The 11,437-nt window shown below is 41.2% G+C and overlaps 1 protein-coding gene across 1 annotated transcript; it reads right to left on the bottom strand.

The window, feature by feature from the left end:
- Positions 1 to 329: 329 nt before the first annotated feature.
- Positions 330 to 9,033, bottom strand: LOC111966333 (coiled-coil domain-containing protein 22). Its single transcript, XM_023990887.3, has 15 exons — positions 8,608 to 9,033; positions 7,915 to 8,092; positions 7,102 to 7,234; positions 6,785 to 6,891; positions 6,391 to 6,475; positions 4,425 to 4,594; positions 4,099 to 4,311; positions 3,767 to 3,958; positions 3,405 to 3,641; positions 3,221 to 3,322; positions 2,996 to 3,103; positions 2,780 to 2,875; positions 2,591 to 2,650; positions 2,376 to 2,450; positions 330 to 2,230 (listed from the first exon to the last, which is right to left on the bottom strand). Exons 1-15 carry the CDS (start codon positions 8,655 to 8,657, stop codon positions 2,117 to 2,119), a joined length of 1,920 nt encoding a protein of 639 aa, XP_023846655.1. The 5' UTR covers positions 8,658 to 9,033; the 3' UTR covers positions 330 to 2,116.
- Between the last annotated feature and the right edge of the window lie 2,404 nt (positions 9,034 to 11,437).

The following is an 11,437-nucleotide window of genomic DNA, read 5'->3' as shown; positions in this document are numbered from 1 at the left end:
ATTGTAACTGCATGACTAGTTTGGAACACATCAATTTATATTAAAACATTGAAAATATATTAATACATGCAACTCAATATTGCAAGTACATTCTTGAAAATAACAGCATGATGGATCCAAGAGAGGTACATGTGTGGATATACTAATGATTGATAATGGATATTTGTGCCTGATGCAAATGTTCCAAAAACAAGAAGCCTTGTTTACATGTGTTATGTGAGTTTTGTGATCTGATCAAGGTGATGCATCTACCCAGCCACTGTCCACATTATGAACAGATTAGCTGGTGTCTCCCTGCATGCACATTTTTGACAGATATTCTTTCAAAACAATATTCATGTATTTATTTTAAGACAATTGCTGATGCCATAAGTCAATGGTGCTCAGTGTCAATGATCTTAGAGGCCAGTATGATGATTTAGTTTGACCATCAGGATCTGTTAACACTTGACTGATATCCAGAAACAATGGCAGTGATTACACAGGCAGCATAATACTTTTTTCCCTAATTGGCATTTTGACCAATCAGATAAGCTCTTTTGTTAATAAATGGGTAAAAGATCAGAATTGGACTGCCTGTGTGAACACAGCCACCTCCTGAGGTGATCAGGAAGAGCTGATCACAAAGAGATCACAATGTGTTTTTTAATCGTCTACACCGGTCTAGAAATGTGGGCACAATCAGAATGTGGACAAGATCAGGACAAAGGGCGCATGTTGGCACCAGGTATAAACAGGGCTAAAGAGCCAGTACAACAGGCATTCCCATAGGATCATGGGAAAAAAGGCCAGAATACAAACGTGATGCAAAGGACGTCTCAGCATTTCAACATTAACTAAACCTTAACATGTGAAAGAAAACGCAACATAGCACAGGACTTTCCTTTAAATGTTCATTTGCTGCTGACTAACATTTTTATACAAGTTTTGCATGAATCATTGTCAATCAATGTAGTTTATTTGTTATCTAATCTTGGCCATTTCAGGAGATCAATGCCCAAAAGGCAAGGCAATTTACCCTAAGCCAAATAATACTCAGCAAGAGACAAAAGCAGCATTTGATTTCAAGGCATGAGAATGACCTAGAAAGGACAAACCTAGTAATCTCCTTATCGATTCCAGTTTGTAAGACAAAATATGGCATGGATCTCTTTCAGCACAAGTTAACAGTATCTTAGGCCATACCTAGCCCTTGCATTTGTCTGTGGAATGGGAGGGGCAAAATTAAGAAATTCACCTTAACACATGGAACTGCATTGCATTTCAAAGTAGCATCAAGATTACTTGAAGTATTGTACATAGAAAAAAAAGCTTAAAGCTGGTCATTTGTACAGCAACCATTACTCAGGGGGATTGTGATGGTGCATGTTACTTCTGAAACATAGTGCACTTTGAGGGTACATAGACCTGACATTTTCAAAGCACACTAACCTCATCCGATTCAGCAGAATCACTTACAATGACTAGGTTTACTAGTCTAGGACTGGATGACATTCAAACGACCTCGTGAGTTCTAAATCAATCATTCATTTCCAATGACTGGTCTAAGAATGTAGGTAATGATTGATGTACTCAAATTCATAGGGACGTAAATCAGTGCTTGTGTAATTGTACCTCGATCATCAAGACATTCACTTGATGGGTCAATCAGAACTACTGCAATTGAGATAAGATCTACTACACATTATGAGAAAGTATGAGAGCATCATTTGTACAGAACCTATTTTTTGATTGTGTGGAATCAATATGGAACCAGTATGGGACACCAGGGATGCAAGGCAAGTATAATTAATTCATCACTGTTTTATGCATCACACATCTCTTTTCTATATCCTGCATGGATTTTGTTCAGCCAAGGTTTGTGCATAAAAAATTAAGTATTTTCAGTACAAAATTCAATCTCCCCTCCCCCACATGCTGTCAGTGCTCCCAGAATGCAAAACCAAAGGTGACGTTGGACGAAGGAAAGCGTTGAAAGTCTTGAGACGAGATGGAGTGTGCTTTCTTGGTTCCACACACAGGACAGGCAGTCTCGAGGGCATGCTACCTACCGGTCAGTTTGACCAGCAGACAAGTCAGGCGGCCACTACGGTGCATCATGCTGAGGAGGGTCACGTCAGGCCTCTCTGATCTTGGCAGCCAGAGCAGAGTTCTCCTGGCGAATGGCTTTGTAGTCCTCCAGGATCTTCTCCAGGTTGCTTACAGTCTTTTTACCATTCTCTGTTTCAATCTATGGAGAAGGGAACTTTAAAAGTTTGCTCTACCAAGTCAGACCTATATCGCTATGCCAAATAAAATCACAAACTATGACTCATGTTGTACAGTAGCAGTGCAAGTTAGTGGTTTGGTATAAAATAAGAGGTCCATATATATACCTGTTCCTCCAGGTCTCTGATCTCTCTCATGATTGTGCCAGTGTCCTCAATAGTTTGGATCAACTGAGTGCAGTTCTATACCAGGAAAGAGAATCAAGTCACACAACTAACCAATATAGTTATAAGGCCCTAAAATTACCAGTGCACCACACCCAAGGATATACACATTGCTCTTCAGTTTCTACAAAGGTTATATTCTGCCAACAAGCTCTTACCTCATGCAAGGCTGCCAGGTACTTGTAGGATTTGCGGACAGATTCGTCTTTCTTCGCATCCTGCACAGTATGAGGAAAAGTATGATTAGGCAATTGAAGACAACTGTGGTATAGAGAACAATTGAAATAAAATGATCAGGTATTCCTTAGACCCCTAATATAAAAAAGTAAAATCATGGAGTTCTCCACCTTGAAGACCAGCTCATCAGTCACAGCGAACGTTCGGTCCAGTTTTCCAGTCAGGCTGTTAATCTCTTTCTGCAGCTCCTTAGTGTCAGACAGAATCTACAGAGAAAAATACCATACTTAAAATCACTCTACTCAGATTCAAATTTTGTTTTAATTACTTTGTTTTTAAGGAGATACTCAGGACTGTATTGATGCGAGGTGTCTCAGACAGTGCACCTTTGTAATTTCTTCCTTCTGTTTCCGAATGTTGCCAACGATCTCCAGGATCCTCGCAGTGTACGCTGAGCGGGAGATATCTTTGGGGAGATTCTCAAACTCTGTTATCTGAAGGACAAATCAGATTTCCAAAAACTGGTGTTAGACATAATGCTTGGACAGGAACCAAATTAATACACATTGTGGAAGTAAATCATCCCAAATACATTTAATTAGTTCTAATACCAGTTGTTTATACAGTCCCTCCTTCTTCTTGGCCTCCTCCGCAGATTGACTGATTTTTTCATGAAGCTCTTTGATTTCAGATAGCTTTCGGGAGGACTCCATCTAAAGAAAAGAATGGAAGTTGAATTAAGAGTTTCTTTCTGTCACACACACACTTGGGGATATCTAAGGAGATGAACACTACCTCTTGGTTGCTGCAGAGCTCCTTGAGCCTGCGGTGCTCGTCGATAAGTGGAGCTCTGTGTTTCTCCCACTGGGCGGCCAGGTTGACCACTCGCTCGGCACTTCCCTCCACTAGGGCCTGCAGCTTGGCCAGGTTGTTCTCCCCGTCCGGCAGCAGGTATATGGTCTGCTTCTTTACCCGCACAGAGTCCTCCTCCTCCGTGTTGCTCAGCTCTTTCTGCTTCAGCTCATCTGACACCTGCACACAGACAAGTGTCGCAGGGTGACTATATCTTACATATCATAGTTCATTCCACTGTGTTAACTCTGGTCCGAGGTCTACGCAAATACAGTTTGTCTATTTTGAAGAGAGGCTCCAATTACCTGATGTATGGACACAGTGAGCTGCCTCATGTCTCCGCCCACCTCCTCTAGGCTGAGGGAGAGCTGCTGGAGCTGCTGCTGCAGGGAGGCCAGCTCCTCCTGCTGTCGGGCCTGCAGGTCCTCCTCCGACTGATGTGAGCTGGGGAGGGAGTTGGCCGCTGCTGCCATCTGCTTGGCAGCTTTCTCAGGCTCCTGACAAACACACCCAGAGAGAGGCATGGACCGGTTAGAGAGAAACAAAGGCTGGATTCAGATTGGAAATCAAAAAGGGGGAACATTTGGAGATCTTGCTCAATGTCTTTGGAGCAGGCTTTGTTTAACCCATCATTCACCTCTGTGAAAGTTAATTTTTCAGTGTGGGTGAAGCGGGTGCCCTTGGCGAGGATGTCACCAATGAGGGGAGAGCCCCCGAAGGACTGCAGCAGCTCTGTGAGGTCAGAGCCCGACCCGTGAGCACCGAGGTTGTCCGGGCGGGTCTGGGCTGCAGTGCGCAGCTGCTCTTCGATCCGCTTCTGTAGACGGGCACGCTTCCTGGAGCGATATTCCTGGGTGGACACAAGGAGACAGGAGTTCACAGATGAAAACACTGCATTGAACACATATTATTTTTGTTCTCAAATTCATGTCAAAAACTTAAACTATCCCTTAAAGAGCATACCTCAGGCGTGAGGCGGGAGAGTAGGCCTTGGCTGTTCCACTCGTTCTCCCACTCCTGGGCGGCACTGAGCTCCCCTGCATGCTGCTCCAGCAGGGAGGCCGGCACAGAGGCATGCTGCGACGGCTGGGCAGTTACAGGGAGAAGGAAGTCCCTGTGGTAGTCATTTTCCTCTGAAGAGGGGGAGAAAAGAATGACGTGGTATACTGGTATTGAACTGTCACCATATGCTCTCATTTCAGTAGCAAAGAAGATCTTGTACCAAGCCTAATGTAACACCTGCTTATGTACAGTACCAGTCAAAGGTTTAGACACACCTACTCATTCAAGGTTCTTTATTATTTTTATTTTTTTTCTACATTGTAGAATAATAGGGAAGACATCAAAATTATGAAATAACACTTTGCACACTCTTGGCATTCTCTCAACCAGCTTCTTGAGGTAGTCACCTGGAATGCTTTTCAATTAACAGGAATGCCTTGTTAAAAGTTAATTTGTGGAATTTCTTTCCTTCTTAATGCATTTGAGCCAATCAATTGTGTTGTGACAAGGTAGGGGTGGTATACAGGAGATGGTCTTTTACCATATAGGGCTAAGTCCCGTGTGTGCGGTCCCGTGTGGCTCAGTTGGTAGAGCATGGCGCTTGCAATGCCAGGGTTGTGGGTTCATTCCCCACGGGGGGACCAGGATGAATATGTATGAACTTTCCAATTTGTAAGTCGCTCTGGATAAGAGCGTCTGCTAAATGACTTAAATGTAAATGTTAAATGTAAGGCAAGACCAGCTCAAATAAGCAAAGAAAAATGACAGTCCATCATAAAATTAAAACATGAAGGTCAGTCAATCCGGAAAATGTCAAGAACTTTGAAAGTGTCCTCAAGTGCAGCAAAAAAAAAAAGGTGCTATGATGCAACTGGCTCTCATGAGGACCGCCACAGGAAAGGAAGACCCAGAGTTACCTCTGCTGCAGAGCACAAGTTCATTAGAGTTACCAGCCTCAGAAATTGCAGCGCAAATAAATTCCTTACAGAGTTCAAGTAACAGACATCAAATGTTCAGACGAGACTGCGTGAATCAGGCCTTCATGGTCTAATTGCTGCAAAGAAACCACTACTAAAGGACACCAATAAGAGACTTGCTTGGGCCAAGAAACACGAGCAATGGACATTAGACCGATGGAAATCTGTCCAATCGCTATGTCTTTGTGAGACGCAGAGTAGGTGAACGGATGATCTCTGCATGAGTGGTTCCCACCGTGAAACATAGAGGAGGTGGTGTGATGGTGCTTTGCTGGAGACACTGTCTGTGATTTATTTAGAATTCAAGGCACACAACTAGCATGGCTACTACAGCATTCTGCAGCGATACGCCATCCCAACTGGTTTGCGCTTAGTGGGACTATCATTTGTTTTTCAACAGGACAATGACCCAACACATCGCCAGGCTGTGTAAGGGATATTTGACCAAGAACGAGAGTGATGAGTGCTGCATCAGATGACCTGGCCTCCACAATCACCCAACCTCAACCCAATTGAGATGGTTTGGGATGAGTTGGACCACAGTGTGAAGGAAAAGCAGCCAACAAGTGCTCAGCATATGTGAGAACTCATTCAAGACTGTTGGAAAAGCAGTCCAGGTGAAGCTGGTTGAGAGAATGCCAAGAGTGTGCAAAGCTGTCATCAAGGCAAAGGGTGGATACTTCAAAGAATCTAAAATATGTTTAACACTTTTTTGGTTACTACATCATTCCACGTGTTATTTCATAGTTTTGATGTCTTCGCTATTATTCAAAATTTTTGAAAATAGTAAAAATAAAGAAAAACCCTTGATTGAGTAAGTGTGTCCAAACTTTTGACTGGTACTGTATATAGGCTACTCATTCAGAATCCTACACAACTGGAAGAATTGGATTACAGAATGATATGCAATGACAGTAAGTTAAGAGAGTCCTGTGTATTCTGGGGTTTACCTTTCAATTGCTTTTTCCCAGGCACTTTGAGGCAGTGGGGTAAACTAAGGGTCTGAGAGTGGAAACTGTGGGACGGTCCTGGGTTCTAAAAAAAAACGTGAAGTGAGAACGCATACAATAAGAGGGAACACTGTTGACACAAAGACGCATAGATTCAAATAGGAAGTGTGTATAGATTCAAATTGGAAGTTTGTAGTTCTGGGGAATATTGACTTGAGTAAATATCCATGAAGCCATGAAAAACAGGATGAACATGAGTCATTATTGCCTCACTACACAGCCTTAATCTAGCTTCCTTCATGATCTAGGCAACCCAAAGTTATTTGTCAGTGTATATTCAACTTAGCAGGCCACGTCATTGATAATGCTTTGTAGCATAGCTAGCAGGACGTACCTGTGTTTTACAGAGGAGGGGTAGTCTGCAGGATGGAGAGAGCCAGGGCAAGGCCAGCTGAGCTTTAATCTGGGCAGCTATGGATTTCTGGAGGAGGGCCGATTTACCTGTTAGGGGGTACAATGTATGAGACAAAGAAATACTTTCTGATAATTGTCATTTTTAGAAGTTCACAAACATTCAATGTCTTTTTATTGATCAGATTACAGTTCAGAAAGCAAAAAATAAAACCAATTTATAATGGGAGAACTAAGGCTAAGGGATGAATGGTATTTATTAATGACAAGAAGTACAATGGTGGGACATTGAGTCTGTACCTGCTGGTTGGTCCGAGGCCTCAGCACTTTCTCTGGGCAGCTTCTCCACTAGGAACATGAGCAGGGAGCGGATCTCTGGCTCATTGCTGTACAGAAAGGTCTGGTAGCCAATCTCTCCCTTGTAGCCAAGGTCCTGCAAATAAAACACATGTCAACCTCGTTATGGAGTCTGTTCATACACAGGCCATTGACCTTAGCATAATGCCTCACCCTTTAGAACATGAGGGTCATTCCGGGTAAGAAATGGAACCAGAAATGTCTATGAGATTTCCATGAACATGTCCAATGATGTAGCCTGCTTCACAAAATGATCAAACCAAATGTATTCACACTTGGCAGATTCTAAATCTTGTAAGTAAACTGTTAATCTCAGTAGACCACTCAACTGAAGTTACGCAAGCAATTGGGCTATTCAATAGTCAATCAAGCAAGGAAACAAAAACAGTTCAAAACAATGCTCAATGAGATGGAATGGCATTAGTCTATATGACATGACTTCACATTGTAGCAGGAGGTCAAATTGGTTGCTGAATGACTTCTATTCAGGCATCAGTGGTCCAGACTGCATGCATGTAGTTGGGACCATGAACAACTGAGCTTGATCTAATGGCAGTAAATTCATTTCAGAATACCAAAGAAACCCTGGACTGAGTGTCATGCAAAGGGGGTATAGGTCAAATGGGTACATCAATAAGTCATGCGTGGTTATCCATTTACAGCCAACAATATCTTAATCTTCATGTGATCAAAAGGAGTGAGCCCCATTTTGCAACAGGAGGGGGAGCACTATGACTATCCCTTTCGACCTCTCACCTGACAGGCCTGTGCCAGGCTCATGCCCACACGGAAGCGGGCAGACATGCCTGGGGGTAAGGAGGGGGACAGTCCGCTTCCCAGGGCCGGGTCGATCACTCGCAGACATCTCACCACCGCCTCCACTATCAGCTCACTGGTGAAGTGCTTCACACTCTGCACATCCTTCCCCACTTCCCTGTGCAAACAGACACAGCATGAGGTGCAGGTGCACAGGGTTAACCTCCCACTTGTGTCACACCCACTTCTCATGTGATCAGCCGGTTAAACTTTCAAATGACATTCAAAGTTCTGTGGTGTAACTAACATGCTAGATAGAAAGATAGACGAATTCTGCTCATTACACTATCGACCATGTTTTATTATTGGCAGAGTGAAAATTAAACAACTAACCGTAGCTGTTAGAACAAAATAAGCACATTTTAAACGTTTGGATGAATGTGGCCATGATTTGCGCTCTACACTTCAACAAACGTTCACAAGGAAAATATTGGCTGATAACTTAATGGCTCTGGTGAGTGAGTAAATGTAGATATGGGTATCAGTGGCTATCAAATCAAAGACAAGGGTTAGCCAAACTCACTACAGTAGACACATGAGCTAGCAAACGTTAGCTAACTAAATTGCAAGCTAGCAACAACAGGTTATTTATTGATAATGTTAGAAAGTAACTTTAGCTAGCTAGATACTTACGTGCCAGTCTGTCTAAGCGAGTGAATTAAAATCTTATCAACTTCATCCATCACTGTAAGAAGTGCCTTGCAATTTCTTTTGAAAAAAAATCTTCCCCTAAATTACATATAATTAGGCTTCTGTTGGCTAGTTAGACAGCGGTTTAACAGGCTTGTCCATTGGAAAAAGCTAGCTAGCGAGCCTGTGTTAGATGGCGAAATAGCTAGCTAAGCTAACGTTATCACTCCACAGCGCATGAACAAAAGGCACTGGCTATTTCAGCAACCGTTCCATTTAAAAAAATGCTGTGTGTTTTCCTAAATGTCTTGCAAATTGCTTTTCATTTTACGAAAGCTAGCTAATACATTCGTTTAATCTAAAATTGTGCATCTCTAAACTAAAGGGAGGAAGTCGTATGGGAGGAGTACATGGTAGCAGTGCTTTATGGGATGCTGAGTTTCAACAATCTTCTGCGAGTATTGGGGAAAAAACTGGAGAGCTCGGCAAGTAAAACTCTGATTCCCAGCAAGCCCCCACTATTCGCTTAGTGACAACCCATGACTGGCAACTGCGAGTTGGCACGTGCATTTTGGAAATTGTATTATTTTAAACGTGTGCCTGTTTTCAGTGGGATGTGTATTAATAGGACTTGTTAATTACACTTTAAATATTGTACAACTTATTTCGGACTTATTTTTATTTGGTACAACATTTTTTTGTACACTGTTTAAAGGGGCAATCTGCATTTGCTACATCCATTTTTTTTTAAATAAACTAATGATATGTACCAATTAATACTTGAAGAATATAATTTATAAATGCCTCACGAGCTTAGTTAATCTATCATAACCCATCATAACCCAAAATATAAGCTTGTTTTACTCCAAACTTTGTAAACAAAGTATATGTAAACCAACACTATACAGCCTCAAAACATGGTTAAAACTACAATGTTGATATCATGGATAGTCAGTCCTTGCATCCATAGCTCTATCTATGAATTTGAGAGTGGTTACATTTCTCTAGCCCCATCCCTCAGCCTTTTACCGAAACAGGGGTGGGGATCTCACTTTGTTTGATATTGTTTCAGCTGCTGATTGCCCCTTTAAGGTAGAAACATAATTCAAACTTTAAAATGTGTAGACTGGTCAGGACCAGTGTGCTTGTATACAACTTTTTGATAACATTCATACTTTTTGTCCTTCATCCACATTAATGGGATTTCTTTAACATTCTAAAGCTCCCATTGTTGAAAACTCCCGTGAATTCCAACATTCTATTGACTGTAAAGAACGTAACTTTTGACACAAATCAGCTACTTTGACCACTTTCCCAACAACTTATGAAATCTTGGCCTACTTCCTGCGTTTCAAATCTGAAATCAGAACAGTATACCAATCAAACGATGCAGCTGTTTTTGTAACCACATCAAAAAGGGGCGTCAGGTAACATGGCGGTTAGGAGCGTTGGGCTAGTAACTGAAAGGTTGCTGGGTCAAATCCCTGAGCAAGGCAAATAACCGTAATTGCTCCATGGTCACTATCAATAATGGCTGATCCCCTGGCTGTGACCCCACAGGGGAAGTGGGATATGCAGAAACACATTTCCATTTCACACCTCACACTTGTACAGGTTACCCATTTGTACATACAGTGAAACAGGACTATATAAGCACCCTCTAATTATATTTATTATAACTACATTTCATCTCAACTTTTACAAACAACTGAACTTTCTCAACAACTTACATAAAAACGTACCTACCTATTCACTATTACAGTATTACTGCTACACGTACTTCTGGGCTACTTACAATTAAACAAGTCAACATTTTTCAACACTAACAAACTTCTAAACTTCTTCCACTAGATGCAACATCATATAGCTCTCCCCAAATAATAACCCAAAACTTTTCTAATTCCTTGTGAGTAAAAGTCTACTAATCTGAACAATTATTTGTGATGAAATATGGGATCTAACTGCCCCACACTCCTAAGTAATACGGTTGATAAGTAGTCTATCAAAGTAATCAGACAAGCTATTTTAATATATTTAACTATGACTATATTTCACTGCTTCACTTAAAGGGGGCAATCTGTGATTGCCACATCCATTTTTTGACTTTTAAATTGGTGATATATACCCATTGATTCTTGAAGAATACAACTTATTAGTGCTGAGTGATTAGTGTTTTTTGAGGTCGGTTCTGTTTTGGAAAAATAATAATAAAACATTTGATTTCTGTTTAGATAATTTAAAAAAAATTAAAAATACATTATGACATATGACATTGAAATAATTTTAGAGCTATTTAATTGAAATTCCAAAGCCAAATATTGAGAACATTAATTTGCCAAAACATTGAAAACATTCCATTGTCTAACAACACAGAAGAAAACAATTAATAAGAGCCCAATGATGGTAGTGACTGTCCATCACTGCATACTTATTAACCATAATGTATTCACATGACCATACTTTCATAAAATATTTCAGTTGTGTATATAACTTTTTTTTTATTTGATGACTTTATTATTTCATTTCCTAAAGTCATCATCTCATCTCTGCTCAGGCAGTAGCAGCCAGCCAGATAACCATGTAACGTTATCTCTGTTTCTCTCAATTGAGTCATCCTATTTAGCTAGGCTATTAGCTAGCTGGTAGATGCCTGTGCTGCAGAGCCGTCTGACAAAATTAGTCTAGTAGTTCTTCAAAGTAGATAAAGCATACTTTCAAGATTTGCTTATTACCAACTACTATTCAGTGTTTAATAGTCACATGTACCGGGTTGCAGGTGTGATTGAAGGGTACAGTGAAAATCTTATGCTTCGAAGTCCAACATGCAGGACCA

Source organism: Salvelinus sp. IW2-2015, linkage group LG7 (assembly GCF_002910315.2).
Source record: "Salvelinus sp. IW2-2015 linkage group LG7, ASM291031v2, whole genome shotgun sequence".
Lineage (NCBI taxonomy): Eukaryota > Metazoa > Chordata > Actinopteri > Salmoniformes > Salmonidae > Salvelinus > Salvelinus sp. IW2-2015.
The sequence above is the reverse complement of the archived record's forward strand: the minus strand, read 5'-3'. Positions and strand labels throughout refer to the sequence as shown.